General features: G+C 43.3%; 1 protein-coding gene across 2 annotated transcripts in view; it reads left to right on the plus strand.

Annotated features, from left to right (window-relative positions):
• The first annotated feature begins 223 nt into the window (after window positions 1-223).
• Window positions 224-24625, plus strand: part of mkln1 (muskelin 1, intracellular mediator containing kelch motifs) — a 29124-nt gene continuing 4722 nt past the window's right edge. The window contains exons 1-18 of one of the 2 annotated variants that reach the window (XM_004570855.4): window positions 224-244; window positions 521-600; window positions 1624-1693; window positions 6030-6172; window positions 6702-6790; window positions 6872-6981; window positions 9635-9827; window positions 9923-10000; window positions 10274-10339; window positions 15082-15194; window positions 15300-15512; window positions 17625-17846; window positions 17933-18062; window positions 20434-20581; window positions 21311-21425; window positions 22045-22184; window positions 22814-22916; window positions 24178-24232. In XM_004570855.4, the coding sequence (XP_004570912.2) occupies window positions 239-244; window positions 521-600; window positions 1624-1693; window positions 6030-6172; window positions 6702-6790; window positions 6872-6981; window positions 9635-9827; window positions 9923-10000; window positions 10274-10339; window positions 15082-15194; window positions 15300-15512; window positions 17625-17846; window positions 17933-18062; window positions 20434-20581; window positions 21311-21425; window positions 22045-22184; window positions 22814-22916; window positions 24178-24232 (2074 nt within the window). In that variant the 5' untranslated portion in view covers window positions 224-238. Of the gene's footprint in view, window positions 245-520; window positions 601-1623; window positions 1694-6029; window positions 6173-6701; window positions 6791-6871; window positions 6982-9634; window positions 9828-9922; window positions 10040-10273; window positions 10340-15081; window positions 15195-15299; window positions 15513-17624; window positions 17847-17932; window positions 18063-20433; window positions 20582-21310; window positions 21426-22044; window positions 22185-22813; window positions 22917-24177; window positions 24233-24625 lie in introns of both variants that reach the window. The other variant, XM_004570854.4, reaches the window with a different exon arrangement.

Below are 24625 nucleotides of genomic sequence, written 5' to 3' on the forward strand. Positions count from 1 at the left end.
ACTGCAGTCAACTGTATGATACTATATGATCGGCTGATTATTTCTGTGGGAGTCTTTATTCTATTTATATGTATGCATTAATTTCGAAACCCCTACTTATGGATCAGGTTTAAAGAGTTTTGGTTAACTCGACTTCCAGTAGCTGTGTGTGTGTAGCTGTGTAGTAATTAGGGATGATGTACATATTTAGGAACGGGGCTGTAGAAGATCATCTTTGGCCTGTGGCCACATTAATGTGATGGAGGTATTGTTATTATTTTATTATCATTCGCTTTTTATGTTTTATCGATTGAAATTAACATGTTTCAGCTGGAATGATATTCGGAAAAAATGATAATTTAAAAAAATACGAGTTTTGTTACGATGAATATGAAGAGCTGACGTGATAACTGTATCGTGCAGTGTGTTCATGCTACCGAGGAGGCTTCGTAAACAACACAAATATGTGTACTGTCTCTTTAAGAGCTGTCAATATTCGCTCCTTGCTAACCTCTCGCTGTCTGTTATTTTCTGCAACAAGATGGCTGTCGCTCCCGAGAGCAGAGTCCTCACTTTCAGCGTTTTTAAATGGAGCTCTTACTCGTCTACATATTTACCTGAGTGAGTATCTTTCCCATCCTCTGGCCCAGCGTATGCATTAGGTTTTGCGGTGGAAGGTGGTCTTTTGTCATCTCGGCGCACTTGTGTTTCTTCCACCCTGCGCGACTGGCCTAGCTTGTCTGCGAGCAAGCTAGCGCTAGCTACCGTGTGGGGCGTTTGGTTTCGGATATTTAGCCGCCCGATAATGATAATGTTGTTTTTCCGCTAAACGTTTGTTGGAAGCAATAGCTTACGATGTACTTTCTGTGTGATGAAATGACGCTCAGTAATTTCTGTGAAATGTGTGGGCAACTAAGGGACAGTTTCCTACTTCAGTGTAGGATATCAATTGGAGCGTTATCTCAAAACGTAAACAAAGCAACTGAATGGTGTATTCTTCTCTTATAGTTATATTATTCTAGAGTGACAACCCCGAAAACTTGGCATTGGAACACGCCCAGATTATTCTTTGTTACTTCCGTTGTCACAGCTGTATAATATTTTACGCTTTGATTACGTAGTGTACACTTCGGTATCTTAATACGTGAAAAACGAACGTCCACGTTAGCTAACTGGACTCCAGAGCTGAAGTAGGCAACTAGCTGTTGTTATCTAACCATAGAGCTTTGCTTTAGCAGCTATGCTAATGAGCTTGGTTATAGGCTACCTGAAACTGTTGCAACGAAAGGAAAACTTACTTGTCGCTCACGCCAGCACCCATGTTTTAATCTAATATAAACGAAGTCACCCATAGTTCCGCGGCTTTCGCCTGTTGCTGGTTCAGCACTCAGCAAACAGTTCAGCAGTAGCTGACTTAATGCTAGTTAGCTAACAACAACAGTTACCTAAATGAGCTTTCTAACAGAATGTAGCGTGACTACAAGAAAGTAGTTTTGTTATGTGATAAATCTACTGTCATAAGCTTCCAGGACACACAGACCTGTATTCGGCTCAACCTTGCACTGCTGTCTTTCCGCGTTTTCTGCTCACTTGGTGGGATGGTATTCCACAGTGGGTAAATACTTGTCTCTTTATTTTGTTTAGGAATATCTTGGTGGATAAACCTAACGATCAGTCCTCCAGGTGGTCTTCTGAGAGCAACTATCCTCCACAGGTAGGTTCATTTCTGATGAGCTTTAATTTTGTTGACCTGGAACAGCAGTTGTCTATGAAAGTCGTGATTTGTGTAGGTTCATAGCGTCACAGTTCATAGGTAATTGGCTTGGCTAATTAATTAACATTAATATTTTAGAGAGGGTGCATCTTGTGAAGGTGCATAAACAGGAAACTGCAGTCTGCACAGAGAGGCCAATGGGATTGAGAAACCCTTTGCTTTACTGGGAATGCTCTTTGGGAAATTTTGACATTTTAAGATGGGGCATTTGAAAACATGTCAATCACACTTCTGCGTCACGTCTGTGTTATTACTGATACAATAACCAGTACTCCATTTTCTGTAACCTTCTCACCAAAAAAGTAAGTTTGTTTGTTTTAAACAGGTAACACTTGTGGGAATTCTTCCTTTGCATTTAACTTGATGGGTTTTCATCAACTTCTGTAACTCCACTTGAACACTTACATTCTTTGGCTCGACCTTGCTCCAGCTGTTGCTGGTAGACCATCATTCATCATGTCTGGTGCTTTTCCTCTTTATTGTTATAATAATAATAATAATAATAATAATGATGATGGATTGGATTTATATAGCGCTTTTCAAGGCACCCAAAGCGCTTTACAATTCCATTATACATTCACTCTGTTAGACTTATTTTTCTTGCAGGTGTGAATTCTCAACAGTTTATGCCGTTTGTGTTTTACAGTTTAATAAAAATGAATCCAATGTTATTCAGTAGAACTATTAATGTTTATTTACAGTGTTGTTTTCTAACTGAATGGTAAAGTCATGTGAAAAGCATACCTATGCTTTCAGTTGTTTGGGGGGGTTGGCCTCGCTTACAGTGTCTTGCTGGGCTTGTTTATATTTGAGTGCTCAGTACATGGAATATCTCAAGGCTGACCTTGATCTGCCTGAATGTAACATGGTTTTAAGTCAGGTCTCAGTTACTCAAGTTGATGTAAGAGTAGTGAGTGGATTAAAAGCTTCTCAGCAAGTGTGAATGTGCCTAAATGTGATATTTAAAAAAAGTCAGTTATACACAAACTAACTGAAATAATAATTCAAAGGGTTGGACAAAGATAAGAAACATTAAGTGAATGTTTGTAATTCATAGTAAGGAGATGAGATGCAGCTCTGTCATCAGTTTTTACTTTAGGTCCAACAAATGTATCAATGTTAACAAAAAGGACGTTTATTTTGTCGATTACAAATAAGATGATAATAAAAAAGTGAATAGGAATTGTCTTGATATAAGAAAAACCAAAAAAAAAAACCCCAAATAGTAAAGTTTTAATACCAGATGAGACAAATATGACATTTTTGGCAAAAACGATTCTGTTTGGGCAGAATGAATGCCAGTATCTAAATTTCGCATGTGAAGCATCATGGTCTGGGTCTATTTTAACTAGGGCTGTGCACTATGACCAAGATCTCATATCCCGATAAAAGACATTTATCGCCCCGACAACAGTATATGTATCACAAAATTTCACATTTTCTGTAAATTCTGTGGATCTCAGGCAGCTCGACTTGTGTAAAGTGTTTTCAGCTGGGCGTCGTGTAGCTGGAGTCGAGTGTTTTGACTGTAACGGCCGCCATTTTCTTTGTATTTACTACCTTTGAGTCTGAGGTTTATTTTGAGCACCTGACGGCTCTTTGTTGCTTCTCATCCGTAAACTCCCTCACATGATTCTTGCGTAGGTGTATGAAAAGGTTTGTCGTGTTTGAGTCTGAGGTAGGGCTGTTTGATATAACGATATATATATCGGGATATGAGATTTTGGTCATATCGCACAGCCCTAGTCTGAGTTGGGGTTCGTTTTCCTGCATAATTTTACAGTTTTCTGGTCCGTGTCAGACATAAACAAACCATATGTTACAGAGGGAGCCCCTCGTTTAGGAGTAAGGTTAGAGAACTTTAAGGAATCAATGTAGCCACTACGGTGACCATCAAAACCATGAAAAAAAACAAATGATAGCTTAATATGAAACGACAGGCGTTTTCATATCGTCTTTAGATATATGTCGTTCCTTAAATCGAACAGCCCTAATTTTAACTATGGCCTGGATGACTGAGAGCCTACACAGGCGATGTAGATTAGCTACTCTCTTATTTCCCAGGGGGTTACCACAGTGCACGGATCCCCATTTCACACCAAATACAACCTTCCCATTTATCCAGGTTTGTGACGGGTCCTCGAACAGCAGCACGACTGCAGGAGGCTTCGTTTTTAAGGCTTCAATTCCAAAGAGTTCACTAACTTTATCTTGCAGCTGTATGAGGAGGTTCCACCTAGCAGTGAGCAGCAACAGCAACTGTTTACGTTCACACTTCTGAAAGAAAAAGTTTGCCTTCCTCTCTCTTGAACTCATTGACTCCCTTTGACAACACCGTCATAGATAGTGTTGCACGACTTTGAGGTTAAATCTGAAAGTTTGCATTGACTGACAATAGGAAGTGAAACATTGCAAAACAATGGTTAACCACTCACTTGGAGGACTGAGCACCCCAGACTCAAAATACTCTGTTTCTAGTAGAGCAGCTGGGTGTTACGCAGGCTTCACAAATTCTAATAATTCTGCAGCTCAGGTATGTCCTTTATGCTTTAAATGAAGGAAAACTGCAGGAATCTGCCTGTAATTTAGAGTAGGAGTAGGCGGTGTTTGGATGGTAGAAAACTGCTGGTTAAACAATTGATTTGTCAATCTAAAGTAACAGTTCCCCATGAGAAATGATGCAGAACATTTCTTTCCATTTTTTATAAAACGTGGAGCATAAACTAAACAGTTTTGGGGCTTGGGGGGCATTCTGTCCTCCCCCTGGGAGATTGCATCCTTGCCGATGGGATCTGTTCATAAAGAAAACAACACTAAGATTGTTCATTTGTGCTGCTTCTGAAAACCACATGATCGAATCCCAGAGTGGAAGCATTTTCACACGAATCCACACTGACAGCAGCAGGTCATGTAGCTCACCGTCCACAGGGAAACCTTCAGCGTTGGGATACGTTTTTAACCCTTTAAAGCCGGTCAGAGCAGCACGCTCCGTTTTGCGTAACTATTTTTAAATCCCGGTAGCTCTGCAACCGTGTAAGCTAGCGCAATAATTTTTTTTGCATATTAAACCGGAGGAGTTGTACTTACATCTTATGCCATCAGCTTGTCCTCGGTCACAGTTTCCTTCCACATATAGCTTTGCAAAAACTGCATAAAAAGCACTTGCAGCAACAAAAACATAATATTCCAGAAACAGGTTTTGCCGATCCGATCAGCTGTTTGTAACACTTCCTACGTCCATCAGCGTGAACTATCGCATGTCCGCCATGACCTGCCCGAAACCGGAAGTGACGTCATTTTGTGGAATTTATTTTATTTTATTTTTTTTGCAAATTTGCATTATAATATTTATTTTCGTTTTTCCTGCAGTATATAAAAATTGGTGTATTTCAAAAATAAAACTATGAAGACTCTTAAAATAAATTTCCTGTGGTGGGAAACTAGTTTGTGTAACTTAACTTTTTTGTATTTACAGTTTTGAGGGATAAGTTTTTGTAGTTTTTCGCAATTTATGTAATTACTATGCACTTAATGCAGACATATTATTAAAATTTGGGCTGTAATGGTTGCAACTTGAAATGCTCCCAAAAATGGCCCCACAGCATTTAAAAATATACTATAAGCTCTGGTGGACTTGGTTCTATGGCAGGTCTTAAAGGGTTAAATTCAAACTGGTGTGATTGTCCAAAACATGACGTTCAAATCAGTAGCGTACCCCCACCTCCATCGACTAATTAAAAAACTGTGTGCCAAATTACTGGTGAGTAAATTATAACCTTGGATGTGAGTCGTCACGGGAGGGTGATGGGAGGAGCCCATTGTTTCATCACACGTTGTCTCATTACAAACACAAAATGGAAAGTCAACTCAGTGTTGCTACTTTTTTATTTACCGTAAAGGTGGGGAGTTTGTGTGATTCATTAATGCTTCATTTCAGATTGATATTGATGCTTTCACAGCGGATGTGAACATGTTGGTCTCTGTGGATTTAAATGTTTTCACATTTCCTGTTTAATCGGTGCTGTGGCCATGGGTGGATTGTCATTTGATGTCTTGGCTTGTTAGAGCACCAGTGACATGTGGATGCAGTTCATAGTGTGTTGTGCTGCCACTTACCTGATGCTGTAGTCGTTTAGATAAGGAGAGAATCCCTTCACAGCGACGGGGCAGGCATAATTTCAGGCAAATTTCCTGGAGCTCTCTACAAGCACTAAATACGTCATAACTCTGTTCTGTGCTTTCAGTCTGTTTCACCTGTCTTGATCTCTTTCCACAGTTTTTAATCTTAAAATTGGAAAGGCCAGCAATTGTTCAGAGCATCACCTTTGGGAAATATGAGAAGACTCATGTGTGCAACTTGAAGAAGTTCAAAGTGTTTGGTGGGATGAGCGAAGAAAACATGACCGAGCTTTTGTCCAGGTGAGATGCCCCTGTAGCTTCAGGGAGACATGTTTCTGTGTTTGTCTGGTCCTGTAGTGTCTTTATTGGTAGACACAATACCAGGAGAATGACAGTGCCATCAGAAGTGCTCTCAATTGTGGCTGTCGAGACGACTTCTAGTTGACAGAAATTCACTGGTTGAACAGATTTTTTTAAAAAATTGTCTTAAGTAATAAATTGCCTCAGGTGTTATGTTGAATTTGAACTTCAATAAATACAAATTCAAAGAACAGAGGATTGTAGTAGTTGTAAATGTGCAACTTCAATTGTTGCAAATTGTTTCTGGAGAACCTGCAACTGGCAAATGAGTCCATCCAGCTGAAGAGCTGCATTAGCAGGCTGCATGTTTGTTAACAGCCTGAACTGCAGCTGCAAGGCCACACATGAAGTCTAGTTAGCTGCCAGAGGTGGAGGGCTGTCCAGCAAATGGATTCAGTCGGTATCTCAACTCACCAGTAGGATTAGTGAAACAGCTGTGTCATGTTGATTGTCTTTCTCCATCTGCCAGTGGCCTTAAGAATGACTACAACAAGGAAACGTTCACCTTAAAGCACAAGATCGACGAGCAGATGTTCCCCTGCAGATTTGTCAAAATAGGTGAGAGCAGTTTGGCACGCTTTGTGTTGTCATGTGTTTGTTGCTGTTAACACTTCTTACCACTTGTTTGTTTAACTTCAGTGCCTCTGATGTCTTGGGGTCCGAGTTTCAACTTCAGCATCTGGTACATTGAGCTGCATGGAATTGAAGACCCAGATGTGGTGCAGCCCTGCCTTAACTGGTATAGCAAGGTAGGCCTCAGCCTGGATGTTAGAGGGGTGGGGCAGAGGTGGAAGAGTGGATTTGCCTTCCTGCGTAATATCAGCTTGAATGAAAACTTCTGGGATGTCAGAGGTGCTGATTACATTTGGAAACCCACAAACTCAGTTTGTCTCTGGGACAGTTTCTTTAATTGCATTCACATAGTTTCACTTCTGTCTTAAATTCATGTGTTGGATTCCATGTAATTTATGAATATCGTAGTTTATTACTTAATTACAAAAGATAGTTTGGCCTCTGTGGATTTTAGGCCATGCCTTTCAAATGTAAGCAAAGAAAAACCTGCTTTTATCTTCTGATTCGAGTTTAGGCTTAAATTTATGCTCTAATCCTGTAAAGGCAAAGAGCTGCAGTTTCTTTTGGTTTCTCCTGCTGGTTGTCTGCCTCTGGACATTTCCCGTGATGTCTCCAGTGTCGGTTGTCGCCATTTGCTTCCACACACATTAGCAGACTCGTTGCAGTTTGCGTTTGGTTAGGACTTTAGATATTTTACATGAGACAAATGAACTTTTTCTCAGTCCTCCTCCTCCTCTGACGATGTAGCAGAGCCGAGCTGGCAGGCTCCTTTACTTTTGTTGTCTTAAAATATCTCCAGACTGCTGACAATTCTCATCGTCTGCCTACCTGCTCACATGAGTTAATGTTGCTGTAAAGTGGTATCGTGTGGTCTCTGCTGTACATGTGTTGCTAGCTTAATCATTAACTTGCATATGAAGGAGCCGGGACATTATACCCGTGCTTCTTACGACCACATCGTTTCTTGTATATTTTACTACAACATGAAGAATATAAAATAACTGTACCTGCTACTGTTCGAGTTAACCAGCAGCAGCCGTGTTCTGATCAGGGAGGTTCCTACAAACAGAGAACTAACAAACTGCTGAAATGTGTGGTGCTTTTGGATTAGTGACTAACATTAACAGTGCTAACACAAGCCATTCCTTCCCTGACCCGTAACCATCAACAATATCTGTGCATGTGGTTTGTTGCTGCTTCACTAGTTCAGCTGTTTCCAGTTTACTTTAGTTTACAAATTATAGCCGATATACAGCTGTTTATTTAAACATCTCAGAGTGCGCCCAAATGCTTGATGGAGCTGCAGACGCTGGTGATAGCCTAGCATACTCTGCCGGATGGTGGACGTGTACATGCTCATGCAAGTTAGTCGTGTTTGAGTACTTTGCTCGCACTTTACATCTGCACAAGCAGCACACCGCTTTGAGTACATCCTTAGGTTTACCCCTTTCATCCAAAATTGGCGACTTATATATATATTTTTTAATGCTGTCAGTGTTAATGTGCCATCATCACGACTAACACGATTAATAATTAACCCATCTGGAGCACAGACTGAGTCAAAATCCCCAAAATGTCTCTGTTAACACATTTCAGGCAGTTTGTTCAAAGTTTGTTCATTCTCTCTCTCTCTCTCTCTCTCTCTCACACACACACACACACACACACACACACACACGCACACACACACACACACACACGCACACACGTATATCTTGTTCAGTTTCATGTCACTAAAAGAAGCTGTAACTTAGATGTTCTGTCTTGTTCAGAGTCGGCTGAAGGACTAACGACTTCACACACAAAAAGAATTTCCCAGAGACTCGATGTTCCATATATTTTTGATGCTGCCTCCTTGTGACAGTACACGGCCACAACATGGTTCAGTGCACACGCTTTGTGTAGGACCAATGCACAGATACACCGGTCCCTTAACAATGGCAGAAACATTTAACTAACTATATGAACTAGTCGTGCACAGGACGACAGTAGCCGCTGCTCTGAACAACAGTATCCTGCAGGTTTTGGCAGGCTACACCTGTTGGGTGTTTGCATGGCTGAGCGGCTGTATCTAGTCCTCCAACTGTAAAGCATCCAGTGCGGTGGTGCAAAGCACCCACCCCTAGACGCTATGGAGCAGCGGACACGTGTTCTCTGGAGTGATGATTCAGGTTTCTCCATCTGACAATCTGATGGATGAGTCTGGGTTGGTGGTTGCCAGGAGAATGCTACTTGTCTGACTGCGTTTTGCCAAGTGTGAAGCTTGGTGGAGGGGGACTGTGGGGTGGGACTGTTGGCTCAGCCCGTTAGTGAAAGGAACTCTTAATGCTTCAGCAAATCAAGACACTCTAGACAATTTCATGCTCTCAACTTTGTGGGAACAGTTGGGGATGTCGCCGTCCTGTTGGAACATGGATAAGGGAGTTTGGTGTGGAAGAACCTGACTGGCCTACACAGATCCTGACCTCGACCCCAAAAAAGCACCGTTAGGATGAATTGGAGTGGAGACTGGGAGCCAGGCCTCGTCCAGCATCACTGTGTCTGAGTTCACGAATGCGCTTCTGGAACACGATGCTCATAACCACCGTATGGATTAAGAATCGAACGTCGCTTGAGTGTGAAGGCAGCATAATGTAAAATACTAGACTGGTGGCATCATGCGCTGCGTTGTGTTTTTGTTTTTTAAAAAAGCTTTGAGGCGTAATACTCAACCTTCAGTGTCATTTGGTTTCACACGTGTTTGATAGACCTGATGCTGAGTCGGGTGTGGTCCAAGCATTCGTGCAGTGAGTTGAACTCATCAGTTTGCTCTCCATCATGTCCTTATAGTACCGAGAACAGGAAGCCATCCGCCTTTGCCTGAAGCACTTCCGACAGCATAACTACACAGAGGCCTTCGAGTCTCTGCAGAAGAAGACTCGAATAGCTCTGGAGCACCCCATGCTAACCCACCTGCACGACCGACTGGTGCTGCAAGGAGACTTTGATGCCTGTGAGGAGCTGATAGACAAAGCTGTGAGAGGTATGCAGCCATAGTGTTTGTTCTGACTGAGAGAAATGCTCATGGGATTACGCTTGTTTTCTTTCTCATATTTGATTCATGTGTCCTCTTGCTAGACGGCTTGTTTAACCAGTACATCAGCCAGCAGGAGTACAAGCCCAGGTGGAGTCAGATCATCCCCAAATGCAACAAAGGTACAAGCGCCCAAGAAATCAACCACGACGAAATGAACAGTGAGCCCATCTTTCCAGTGGGAAATGTTCCCGCTTATCACACATTTCAATACATGCTGACAACTTTGCCACCTGTCTAAAGCAGCGCTGTCTTTCTTGTCTGTTTGCTGCCCCGCCCATCCCTTCGCTCCACCCCATTTTGCCTGATCCACGCCTCACCTCTCTGCTTCGTCGTCTGTCCCCCCCACGCTCACACTCCATCTTTGTCTTTTCCATCCTCTTTTCTCTTTGCAGGTGACGGTGACGACAACAGGCCGGGGATGAGGGGAGGACATCAAATGGTCATTGACGTCCAAACTGGTGAGACTCACACAGCGCACTGTTATGACTTGGCTATGACTCACGTCCACCTATGCACACTGAGCTCGCAAAGCTCTACTGCCGTTTAATCAAATGAACCCTCCACAGTTCCCCCACCTCGAACGTTCTCCTTCCAACCAAACCGTTCTATTTGTAAAAACACATTAATCTCGGCTTTTGTTTCGACAGACGCACCGCTGCTTTTTAATGAATTAATTTATTTTAACCCTTGGATCTGACAACATTGTTGGCAGTGTACTTCCCTGCTGGCTGCCAGGAAAAACAGAAGCCTGCATTGTTAGTGTGTGTATGTGAGACTGAGTGATGCAGTGTCTGCAGCTCGTGTATGAGCTGGGAGAAGGCAGCATCTCTGCTCTGCATCAGGCAGCACACACTGACCTCTGTGTCCCACCACAGGAGTCGTGGTGCAGGACTTCCCAGTGATTTCTCTGTCCGGTGCCTGATATCGTTTACATTCTCGTAATTAGTGTTATTTTATTTTATTTAGAATTTCTTGTCAGTTTGTTTTATTTATTTAAACACAAGGAAGGACCAGTTAAGCTATGGCGTCACAGCCCCTGATCTGAGTCCCTTTACTGGCTGTTGGGATTTGTACTGTACATTCTGGTTATGATGAACCGCTCTCTATTTGAACACACAGCTTATCTGGTAAATGTTTACGGCATGAGAGGGACAAAGGAACAGAACACTTGGTTATCCAGGGTTTTCCTGAGGTTTCTGGATGATATGCAGCATTTGTTGTGGTTGTGTGGGAGGCTGCACTGATTGTGTTTCAGTAAAGCCTGTTGGTTTGGACATTTTGTTGTCATTACAACAATTTACATGAAACAATACAAACACAAAGAAAAACTCTGGAAGACCTTTTAGAAAGCTTGCACAAGACAACAGTTTAAAAAATGACAGTCTGGCTGCTTGGAGGCAAAATACAAAGAATGCAGTAGATTTAACATTTAACAGTACACTTACAAAGTTGATGAATATATTTTACTCAGTAATTTAACAATAAACTTATACCATATAAAATTATATTTCTATCACATGAACCTCGAGTCCTTTCAGACAGTTGCCACATGGTGGGAGTTATTATAGCGTGACACGTGGAAAGCTGCAGTTAATAGTAGGGCTGTGCGATATGACCAAAATCTCATCTCCCGATATCAGACATCTGTCGTCCGATAACGATATAAATCACAAACATGTAACATTTTCTGTAAATTCTGTGAATCTCAGGTAGGTGAAGTGTTTCCTGCTGGGCGTCATGTAGCTGAGTCGAGTGTTTTAACCGATGCATGAAACGATACATTTTTAGACATAAGTTGTAACGGCGCCGTTTTCTTTGTGAGTATTTATTACACGGCGTGCTGCGGGGAGAAGCCTGTTCTAACGTTTGAGTCTAAGGTTTATTTTTTAGCACCTGGCGGCTCTTTTTTACTTCTCATCCGTAAATAATCTGCTCTTTCACGTGATTCCGTTTATTTTGAAAAGTCTCAACAGAATCTTGAGCTTTATTGTGAAAGGTTTATGTGGAACGTAAACAAGCGGACACGTGATGGTTTTACCGTCGTTGTTGCTAACGACAACGCATAAAAACAGGCGCTTGTCCATCCGTAGTGTGGTTATATAAAATATAAGAGAAAGGGAGAACTTTAAGAAATGAATATAACCACTACAGGGACATCAGAACCATGAACAAATATTACTGTAAACAGTTTATTTTGCAACACCACGAAACAAACGATAGCGTGAAATGAAACGATAGATGTTTTTATATCGTCATCCGATATATATCGTTATATCGAACAGCCCTAGTTAATAATGTGATTAACAAAATACAAACTAACACCTGAAACATGTCAGCGGAAACCAGTTTGTCTTATGTTGAGCTGAGGATGTCAGCAGCTCTCAGCTCCCACGCCAGCTGGTCGAAGTTTGCATTGCAAACATAAGATAAGATAAGAGATAAGATAAGATAACCTTTATTAGTCCCACACGTGGGAAATTTGTTTTGTCACAGCAGGAAGTGGACAGTGCAAAAGTTATGAGGCAAAAATTAGAATACAATAAGAATAAATACAGTACACAACTGTACAGAATAGAATAAAATAATATACTATATACAGTAGAATAAAATAAATATACAATAAGATAAAAATAGAATACAAATACAAATACTATATACAACTGAGTAAAAATACAACGATGACAGAAAGGATTATTGCACTTAGTATTATTGCACATGTATGGATGTGTGTGCTTGATCAGTTAAAGTCTTTATTATGGAGTCTGACAGCAGTGGGGAGGAAAGACCTGCGAAATCTCTCCGTCCCACACCGTGGGTGCCGCAGTCTCCCACTGAAGGAGCTGCTCAGTGCTGTCACAGTCTGCTGCATGGGGTGGGAGATGTTGTCCAACAGGGATGACAGCTTAGCCACCGTTCTCCTGTCACTCACCACCTCCACTGGGTCCAGAGGGCATCCTAGAACAGAGCTGGCCCTTCGGATCACCCTGTTCAGTCTCTTCCTGTCCCCAGCAGAGATGCTGCCGCCCCAGCAGACCACACCATAAAAGATAGCAGAAGCCACCACAGAGTCATAGAAGGTCTTCAGGAGTGGGCCCTCCACTCCAAACGACCTGAGTCTCCGCAGCAGGTACAGCCTGCTCTGCCCTTTCCTGTAGAGGGCGTCTGAGTTATGAGTCCAGTCCAGTCTATTGTTCAGATGAACACCAAGGTACCTGTAGCTGTCCACAGCCTCAATGTCCATACCTTGGATGTTCAGTGGTTGCAGTGGAGAATGCTTGTGCCTGCGGAAGTCTACCACCAGTTCCTTGGGTTTACTGGCGTTGATCTGGAGGTAGTTCAGCTGGCACCAGTCCACAAAGTCTTGAGTCAGTCCTCTGTACTCCTTGTCGTCCCCATCAGTGATGAGGCCGACTATTGCAGAGTCATCAGAGAACTTCTGCAGGAAGCACTGGGTGGAGTTGTGGGAGAAGTCTGCAGTGTAGATGGTGAAGAGGAACGGAGCCAGAACCGTTCCCTGTGGGCCCCCCGTACTGCAGACGACCCTGTCCGACACACAGCCCTGAGTCCTCACATACTGTGGTCGGTCGGTGAGGTAGTCCAGGATCCAGGTAGTGAGGTGATGGTCCACTCCAGAGTTCACCAGCTTGTCCTTTAGAACCGAGGGAAGAATAGTGTTGAAGGCACTGGAGAAATCAAAGAACATGATTCTCACAGTGCTTCCAGCGGTCTCCAGGTGAGCGAGGGAACGATGTAGGGGGTGAATGACGGTGCCATGGTGCCAACCAAACTAAACCAATCATACTCATGTCATGCTAGCTGCCTTCATCTGACAAGACCTGCAGTCAGCAAAAAGATGGACTGACAGGAAGGCACGGAGGCTGTTTTTGCAGAAATGTTGATTTGCTCTGTAGTTTTAGCTCGGCCTCTAGATGATGATACAAAATAACATTTTTGTTATGGACTTTCAAATGTTGCTTTATGGCAGAATTATTAATTATTGGATATAATTACATATATTTGCCTCATTCCAAGTGCTCATTTGCAGCCGTTTCCAGGCTTATGTACACTCGGTCATATACATCATATACTGCCACAGATGCTGATATGCTTAAAAAGAACTTGAATAGGGGATTTCCACTTTGTATGAAGCAAGCACATCATGATCTCATGGTGAAACCAGTGTTTTATAAACACCCTGCTCATATATTCCTTTTCTTTCCCGTCACCTTTTGTTATGTTTTTGCTTAATCGCCCTTCTGGCACAAAACGGGCTTTTTAACAAAGCTGTTGCTTCACGAGCGTCATATTTACCTCCACACAGTGTGTCACTTCAAAGGGGGAATGTGATCTGAAAGCACTTTAAATCCCAAATTCCTGCTAATCCTTTACACAAATCAACCGATTGTTGGTCGTTTCCAGTGACTCATAATACTTTGTGTCTTTACAACTCATTCTCGCAGCTTCCTACATCTCCCATCTGCCTGAGCTACACTGGCCTGAATTTGACCCAAACAAAGTTTCACAACAGAGAGAGCGCTTTAAAGAGTCATGCTACATTGCAACGCGCCATCTCTTGGCTTGCTTGTCAAATCATGGAAAATGTAGCTTTAGCTTTCCCCTGTAAGCGAAAGCATAAATCATCTCAATTTTGCATGTTTGCATGCTGACCCCGTCTGACCGAAGAGTCCGCTGTGCAGAGTAGACCACCGTTTGAACCCCCACCACCATGTGTTATTGATAAAACGTAGTTCTGAACAGAGACTTGTGATGGTGGGTGCTGTGAACTGCAACATAATCTTTTCTGATTTCATGTACAATAAGAAAACAGATGCTTATTTAACCTCCTAGGACCATCCACATATGTGGACGTCACATTTTGGGACGTCTAGACCAAAATACTTAATTTCTCTCTACAAGGGCCTGATATCCACTTACAAGGACATCATGCTGCCACTGTTCTATCAAAATTTGAAACAAATGTCCTCATATGTGGATCTCATTTTTCTCAGAAACAAAAATTAGGTAAAAATCTGGTGATGCTTTGTTTTTACATTCTTTATGTCCCAATCAGCCCAAATAGCAAAGACACGTTCAAAATGCTGAAAGAGTTCAGGTCGTAGGAGGTTAAGGGAAAAACAACAACCTTGTTTGCAGGAGCATGGTTACAAAAGGCTCAGTGCTGGTCATTTCTAACCCACAGAGACGGTGTACCTGTTTGGAGGCTGGGATGGGACGCAGGATTTGGCAGACTTCTGGGCCTACAGTGTGCAGGAGAACCAGTGGGCCTGCATCTCCAGAGACACAGAGAAAGAGGTGATCAAACACTCACCAGTGTCTTCTGATTGTTTTTGACTAGAAAAGAAAAATCACTGTCTGTGCATGTTAGACATACGTGTAAGCATGTCTCCTGTGTAACAGAGTGGTCCGAGTGCTCGCTCATGCCACAAGATGTGCATCGACTCACAGCGGCGACAGATCTACACGCTGGGCCGCTACCTGGACTCCAGTGTCAGGAACAGCAAGTCGCTGAAGAGCGATTTTTACCGCTATGACATAGACGCCAACACCTGGACGCTACTAAGCGAGGATACGTCGGCCGACGGAGGGCCAAAGTTGGTGTTTGACCACCAGGTAGCTGCAAAGGCAAAACGATCTCTTACACTCCACTTTCCCTCCATATTCAACATCCTTTGTCCCGTCCATTCACCGTTCTTCCTCTGTAGATGTCCTAAACCTTTAAGCCGTCCTCCTCCTCCTCTGTCTGCAGATAACTCGACCTGACCTGTCCCTCTGAGTTAATCATTATCAGTCCTGTTCCTTCCTGTCACTTCCAAAAACAAAAATCTTCAACTGTGTCACCTCCAGCTGCTTTTTGTTAGTGCCTCCATCTCCAAAGCAAACATCATAACAGGTCTCACCATCATCTTGGGCACCTTCCCTTTGACTCTTGCTGCTAACCTTCTGTCACACATCAGACCTGACACTCAGCTCCACTCACCCCCGTCAGTTGCTTAGTTGACTCCAGTTCTTTAAATACGTGTACTCACTGCATCTTCCTCGTGTTTGTCCATTGTGTCCGAACACTGTCGGACACAACAGGGGCCTCCACTCCTGAACCAACAGGAGGTGAGATGGAGGGGCTGTGTGTAGTCTGAACCTGGCTTAAGTTTAACAGCTCAAGGAGAAGCCTTACCTTAGCTGATTAGTAATTGCAAATCTTTAGTTTTAGCTCTAAATGTCTTTAATTTTTGTTCACACATTTTTAAACATTTCCAACCTTCATGTACGTGGAGTAAAAGTATGTTTGCACTAGGTGTTCACCCCGTGACGTATAAATAAATACAACTCTTGTATTCGGTGCATCGTTTCCTTGCGTATGAGACAAAAGGATTCAAAAATGTTTTCATCAAACCTGCACATAAATAAAGACCACAGGGGGAAAGGGTAGGTGCACCTTGTGTAGTTTCCTTGTGTATGTCAGATAAAGGAAAGTGGCACAGCTAATGTTAAATATACATTGGTTTCATTTCACTGCTGCGTTGGTTTGAAAGGGCTTAGTCTTGCTGCCACTTTTAGCTCCAGCAGAAGTCAACTTGAGTCCTGGCTAAGCCCAAGCTGAAAAACACGAGCAGCTCTTTGTGGTCATACTCTGTAGCTGCTGCTGGCGTTCATGTTTGTTTGATCGACAAAGCTGTGACGCACACGTGACCTCACAGCAACAGTGGAGACTTGTCTGTGCTGTGCTCTCCTCACTCTTTGAGAGGCAGCGTTTAGATGCTGCAGCTTAACTATTTTTAACAACATCCAAAAGCAGCTCTAAGATGTCACCTTAGGGTTGGGGTGAAACTAAGGCAGATGTTTGTCACTTTGGACCAGGGCTGTTGCTGGCGACCAAGAAACGTTCAGGCATCAAGTTAAACTTGAAAACCAAGAGCATTTTAAACCATTTTCCACATTCTTGCTGCTTCACAGCGCAGCACCTCACATCCTGCATTATCAACAGCACATGTTCTACTAAAATATGATATGAAAGTGTGTTACTACAGAAGAGCTTAACTTATTATTAAAATATACCAAATATAGATCTGAATCCATCAATTTGCTCCCACTTATTTTGAAGTTGGATCTTGGGTGCAGCAGGAAGCCCAGACTTCCCTCTGGGCCCTCCTCCTCCTGGGAAACATCGCCTAGGCCAGTCGATAGGTGTAATCTCTCCAGCGTCTCCTCCCAGTAGGATGTGCTGGGCCTGAACGCCTTACCCAGGAGTTGACAGCCTTAGCTGTCTCCTCCTGATGTGGAGGAGTAGCACTAATAGAGAGCCCATCTCATTCTGATGGTGTTAACAAAAATATCAGCCTATTAACGGATTAGTTTTTTTAAACAACGATGCGCCATCTGGTGGCAGATGTCTGCATAACATTTAGGACAATAATTGACCAGCATTGGGCATCAAATTTAAATTTCAACAGTTAGTTAAACGACTCGTAAGAACAGCAACGAGCAATCGAGTAGTCGTGTAGTCGCACACATCCCCACTTTGGACATTTGTTAGGCAGAATGATTTTAAAGCTGAGTCGTGTCCAAGAAAACACAAGGCAGTTAAAAAGCTTCAACTGAAAAAAACAAATGGAGAAAATGTAATGAAGGAAGCTTTGATTTAATCTGAAGCATTTAAATCAAAGTAAATTAGTTTCAGCTCAGAGATGCATTTTTATTAACAGTGACAAACTGCTCTTCCTGCAGATGTGCATGGACTCTGAGAAGCACATGATCTACACGTTTGGCGGTCGGATCCTGACGTGTAATGGAAGCGTGGATGACAGCCGGACGTCGGAGCCGCAGTTCAGCGGCCTGTACGCCTACCACTGCCAACTGGGGACGTGGAGCCTCCTGCGGGAGGACTCGTGCAACGCTGGCCCAGAGGATGTTCAGTCCCGTATCGGGCACTGCATGCTCTTCCACACTGTGAGTGCGTCATTGGATCTATTTCTGAGGACAATCCCGTCAGCGACTGACTTTAATGTCGGCCATTATTTCTGTTTCTTCGCCAGAGGAACCGCTGCCTCTACGTGTTTGGTGGTCAGAGGTCAAAGACGTACCTCAATGATTTCTTCAGTTACGATGTGGATGGAGATCACGTAGAAATCATATCTGATGGCACCAAGAAAGACTCTGGGATGGGTAAGAACATCTCATATTGGATGATGAGGTCCACTGGTTTATAGAGCTGCACACAGGGAGAGACGACACAGATTAAGCTATCAGTAACAACAAATACAGGTGGCCTGTAATCATCGTAGCGTATTTTCAGACCTCATCAGTTTTTTACACTGCCGGGTTTCAAAAGTGGTGATTTAGATTTTAGTGGTGTCCCTCATCAGTCACCGAGTGTCAGCTCGACTCGGTTCACTTGAACAGCGTAGCTGGTACCAGGTATTATACTGAGAAACCCTGAAAACCAAGTTGAGCCGAGGAACCGTTGGAAAAGGAGAATTCGCTGTTTTCTATTAGAGGAATCACAGATCCTGTATTCAGGGCAGTGCTCTACTTTAAGCGTATATTAAAGGTTTGTCCCGACCCTGAAAACGAGGCGCTACTGAACACATCCCTGGAAACAAATATCACCCTTTTATTAAACTAGCTCGCTAGCTTCAGTTCTGAAACGTATTGTTAAATTCATACTAAAAACCTACAGCTTTGTTTGAGAGCACTCCTCTCGTGGTAGATATTCATTTGCACGTTTGTGGTAGCTGCCTCGTAGTCTTCTGGGCTCTGTTTGACTCAGCTACATTAACAATATGATAAAATGATCGAGGCTAATAGATTCTGTGAGCTATCAGAACAGAGATGACGATTGTCTGGTTAAGGAGCTCCTCCACTCTTCAGACACTTCCTGCCAGATCGACTAAAATGTCTGCTACAGTCTCAGCTTCACCTCAAAGCCAGTATAAATAGACCTTGTCTACCCACCACTTACCTCTGTCTTACCCTGCTGGAGCTATCATCAAATCTGTATGATTTGATGAAAAATGTGAGCAGGAAAGAACCGAAAGGATTTGATTATGAAGCCAAACACGTCTCATGTTGATGTGAGCTCAGCACTGAAACGCCAGCTTGTCCTGTTGTGCTGACTGGTAACTGTCGACTATAACAGATGTAGTTTGCAGGGTGAAGCTAACACATTCGGTTCTTGAAGTTGTTGGAGGTTTTTTGTTTGTTTGGTTGGGGGTTTTTTTGAGGGCGGTGCAGGCAGGTCGTGTTGGTTTGTGTGTTTGCTGATGTTTGTTGAGCTGATAGAAACTTTGCATTTACGATGACCTGACAAACAGAAAACGTCACTCCCTTCATGCACGCTCCTCTTCGGTATCGCCAACTAGATGCTGAACTGCAGTCACAACATCTGCACATCTGCACTTCTTCCAGTGTTGTGCCAAAACTCCAAACCGGCCGACCCCTGACTGCGACTCTTCATCTGTGTTTGTGTGACATCTGCTGCTGATTCGTACCTGAACACACCTGCCTTTCATAAGGCCCAGTGACCTGAAAGAAGTCCAGTCAAAAGCCAAAGTATACGAGCCTGTTTAAGGAGTACAAAGTACAGATATGTGTTTAAAAATTTAAGGAACAAAGGTATAAATAACTTATATTATTACTACTCATTGACCCAGTATTGGCTCCCCTCACAAAGCTTTACAGTCTGTTGCTCTGTCGGAAATATCATTAATAATTCATTAAACACACATTTGTTGAGTCGATCAGTTGAATTTCACACATTTAAATGGTAATTTTCCAGAAATGAAATCAGCACCACAGCATCTCATCCTGAGTCAGCTGAGTGCTGAGCTGTCAGCAGCTTATTTCATGCTCTGCCCATCGTGTGGACGATTCAGGGAGGGAAAAGCAGTCGTGCTGACAGTGGAGTCACGATTCCATGTTGCTGCTGTGAGCTGAGCTGTGGCTACTGTTTCTACTGGACATTTGCGCTGCATTAGATTGACCTGCCAGCGTCATAACGTGTGAACGTTTTGTTATAGCTGACCCAGAACTCCGCATTTGTGGTTTTAATTGAATTCCTGATTTTATGAAATGGCGCAGTATGAAGATGTAAACGATGTGTGCTTCAGGCCTGCAGGCAGACTCGAGCTCCTCGTTAGGATTTCATATCATAACCGTGCACAGTTCCTCCTGTGCTTCGCTCTAATCATTGATCTGCAGAGACCCCGCCCCCGTGCTGTTTTAACCTGGCTCGATCCCTTAGCCCGCTGTAATCGTAGAAGATCAACCGTGTGTGTTGGGATGTCTGATCACACCGAGCTGCATTTGCATGCTGTTCATTGTTTCTTTCTGTGTCAGTCCTTGTTGCCATGGTGCTCGTTGCTATGTTATCGAGTAGTTTTCTTTGATGGCCCCTAACGCTGCCGCTTTCTTTCATTTTGTGGAGACAGAAGTTTTGCTATTATCAGCTTGAAACCCTGACCTGATTTAGCTAAATCAGACCTGCAGGTAAATGTGTTTGTCTTTGACCGTCTGTTTGCTCCGCTTGTGTATGCAGTGCCGATGACGGGCTTCACCCAGAGAGCCACCATCGACCCTGAACTCAACGAGATCCATGTCCTGTCCGGCCTCAGTAAAGACAAGGACAAACGCGAGGAAAATGTGCGCAACTCCTTCTGGATCTACGACATCGCCCGCAACAACTGGTAGGAGACGGAGAGATAAACACTCGCTTCGTCCTACTAAAAACTTCCTCTGATCATAACCACAACAACACTCACAGGAAGTACTTTCACACACCAGCTCTTTGTAGCCAAGATGTTCACCACAACACACAGCAGAGCATGCATGCAAACGCTACTCGCATGCGCTTCGCACTCAACATTTCTATACAAATGTCAGCACTGCAGAGTATTTCACGACCTCTCCACACACAGCGCTGGTAATCCCTGAGAGGGGGGGGTGTGTGTGTGTGTGTGTGTGTGTGTGTGAGTGTGTGTGCGCGCGTGTGTGTGTGCGCGTGTGTGTGTGTGTGTGTGTGTGTGAGAACAGGCTGCAGGCCTCCGTGTTCCTGAACATTGAGTTCAGTAAATGTTCTTGTACTCTGTGTCCAGTGAAATCCTTCAGTGAGACACCTGCAGCATCGTGTGAGCGGCTCCCATTTCTTTGAGACAGCCAACTTTTAAACGTTGGGGCGTAAACATTTTTCTTAACTCGATCAAATGGTTGTTTGAGGTTTCACACTTGGCTTTATGATTCAGGTTTAGGTTGGAGTTGTGGGTTAATGTGACTGGAAGGACTTGGAAATGCAGTATTGTCAGTAATGCTTCTCACAAATGTGTGTTTGTGCTGTAACAAACAGTTGTTCCCGAGGGCTTCAGGAAGTGTTGTGTATCTTTACCGCTGATGTAAGTTGTGTGTGTGCTCCTGCTCAGGTCTTGTGTGTATAAGAACGATCAGGCAGTGAAAGAAAACCCAAGCAAGGCTCTGCAGGAGGAGGAGCCATGTCCACGCTTTGCTCACCAGCTGGTCTACGATGAGATGCACAAAGTAATGTACACTGTATTACACAAACACAGCCCAGCTCCCACTGCCCGTTCACACATCTGGCAACACGAAGCGCTTGCGTAGAATTTCAGTGCTTGCAAAGTTGAAATGTTTACAGTGAAAAAACAAAAATTCAGTTAATGATGCTTTAAACTGTTTGTAGGTCGTCCCCTTTTCCTTAATAAAGAAGGAGAATCACTATGAACAAACAACTATGTCACTTGCAGAATTTAGATTTGCGCAGCTTGACTGAAGTCCAGCATTTTTCCCTTTGACATTCTGACCGATGTTAACCTAACAACAAGTCTGACCTTTTTTTATTTTAAGTGCTTCAAACTGTATTGTAAAAGTGAGACTTCCTGTGTAAACAGACAGCAGGTAAATGTGAAGGAAGTGTGGATTAACAGTGGAGTGGAACGAAGCCTAGTACAGGCCTGGTTCGTTTGCATCGGGCCTACAGCTCGATCAGATCAACACGTATTTTAGAAGCTAAATTCAGATGAGAGCGGTGTGTTTTATTCATACGGCAGACACCAACAGGCAGATTTATCTTGTGCACATATCTAAAACATACTAAAGAGTGAATGATAAATGTATCTTATCCTTGTTTGTGTGTGTGCAGGTGCATTACTTGTTTGGGGGAAACCCTGGGAAGTCTTGTTCTCCTAAGATGCGCCTGGATGACTTTTGGTCCCTCAAACTGTGTCGGCCCTCCAAGGAATACCTGCTCCGCCACTGCAGATACCTCATCAGAAAATACAGGTCTGTGCCTTTAAAAGCTACCAGCAGCCAGCAGTGTAGTCTATACCCTGAACCCTTTACCTTGGAGCAGTAATGCTCAGTAAGTATTCCACCTCTAAAGTGAACCGTTTATCAAGTTTAACGTGGAATCTTCTGGATTTCTCTCACGATCTAAATGATTTTATTATTGAGATTCTTCTACTTTCATATTATTTCTTACTTCACATATAAGCTGTTTCTCACTCCCAGCCGGCTGCAGCAGAGAGCTGCCTCTTCATGAGCCCAGCACTCCTGGGGGCTTCTTCTTGTTAAAGAGTTGTTTTTTCTTCCCGCTGTGATAAACTAACAATAAATATGATTTTTTTTTAAATTGCTTCATTTATAGTTATAAAGTTATAAATTGGGGCAGCTTTTGTGACTGTGGTGACATGATTTGCATACATAAAGTTAAAAAGAGTAAGTGTAACTGTAGCAGTAGCAATGCAGAGGTGCAGATCTGTGTGAGAAGGGATGAGTACTTCCTGTCTAGCACCTTTGGGAATCTAGCATGCACTTAGTTGCTTTGCTTCTGTTGCCATCAAGTTGCCAGTAGCTGTAACTGCAGCCTCCTCTGTTGGTATTCATGCCATCACTGTGTGTTGGTTTCACAGGTTTGAAGAAAAGGCCCAGTCAGAGCCACTGAGTGCACTGAAGTATCTCCAGAACGACCTGTCTCTCACTGTAGACCACACAGACCCGGATGAGACCAAAGAGGTACAAGATTTCCCTTAAACGTCTACGTTTGTATACAATCCAGTCTTTTAATGCATTCATATATGTGCATATAATAAAACTGAGAATATTAAGTAGTGCTGTCAAAATTAACGTGTTAATATTAATCTGCCATCACGGGCAACAGGATTACAATTTTTAACACACCTGGAGTGCAGAGCGACTCAGAATCCCTGCAATGTTTCTATAAAGGCATTTCGGGCAGTTTGTCCAAGTAGAGTCAGCTGCGCACATGCGCACGGGGCAGCTGGTGTGTAGTGACGGCCAGCTGCACCAATCAACTCGATGTGGAAGATGATAAACGCGCTTCGGCCCTCTCCGTGGGAAATTTAGCATTAAGAAATAAGAGGGAACAGTCGACCCACATAAGGTATTTTGCACGTTGTGCAAGAAGGAATTCTGTTTTCACCGAAGCGCTTCCAGCTTAAAATATCACATTGACTCGAAGCACACGTTAGCCAGGATGCTGCTAGCACTTTGGCTAACGCCTCACCCAGCTTGGACACTCGCGGAGCATCGGGGCCTCAGGAAGTCGACCTCGGACACATCGACTGACGCCACGCGGAACAAACTGCAGACCTGTTAACATCACTGAGAACCTTTACACAGCTTTGGTTCCTCGTTCAAGCACGTGAAGCCTCCCCAAGACAGACAGAGAGAGGATACATGTTTACAGAGTTTTTACATGAATGTTCAACATGTTAAGTGCGATGTTTGCCCTTTTTTCTCGAGTCTGTTTGCTCATGCAAAATGAAACGTGATTAATATAGAATAAAAATAAATGATGTTTAATCATTAATCCAAATTAATCCACAGTTCCCCTGTGATCAGTCTGCATAAACATTTTAATAGTTTGACAGCACTAATATATATATTAGTGTATACTTCCCTATTAGTATCTTGTAACTGCATAAATGTCAGTTACAAGCTTAAATATAAAGTTGAAAAAATGTAATTACAGCCAGGCTATTGATCAAGTAATTGCGATTAATCGCGATTAATCACGATCTATTGACAGCACTGCTTTAAACACTTGCTGGTTTGTGAGTAATGCAGGCGTTAAGCCTCTGCTGCAGTTGGTAGGTTGAGTCTGTGTAGACAGACGTGAGCTCAGGTGTATCCTGCCCTCATCTGCATTCAGACCGGCGCAGCACCTGCTGCAGCAGGACTCTGATCAGTGCGTTTGTTTGTTCGTTGCTGTTGAACGTTAAAGTGACTCAGACGTTTGTTCTGTGTGCTTCAGTTCCAGCTGCTGCCCTCGGCGCTCTTCAAGTCCAGCTCTGACTTCATCCCTCTTGGTAAGAACCTGTTCAGAGTTCATAAAAGCTCACGCTCTGCACACATGGGAACCATCAGGTTTATAGTCTTTATAAAAGTGTGACAGAAACTGCAAGTGGAGAGGTTTTCAGAGTAAAAGTTGCACTTAATGAAACAAGTTGGTTGCAACGCTGAGGCACAACTTTTACTTTGAAGGCAAATGGTCTTCGTTTCACAGTTCCACTCCTGCGCAGAGTGCCAGTGTTTGTAGAAAAGACTCTGCCAACCAGTAGGGGTTAGGCATTTTTCCCTAGAGACGGGTGGTTACCATGGGATGGGACCATGGGTCACTGACTGGTTTACAGTGAGACTGAAGCTTTACCAGCGACTGCCATCCACCTCCAGCAGCCACTCAGTCTGTTGGATAATAATCT

This window comes from Maylandia zebra, linkage group LG17 (genome assembly GCF_041146795.1).
Source record: "Maylandia zebra isolate NMK-2024a linkage group LG17, Mzebra_GT3a, whole genome shotgun sequence".
Taxonomy (NCBI): domain Eukaryota; kingdom Metazoa; phylum Chordata; class Actinopteri; order Cichliformes; family Cichlidae; genus Maylandia; species Maylandia zebra.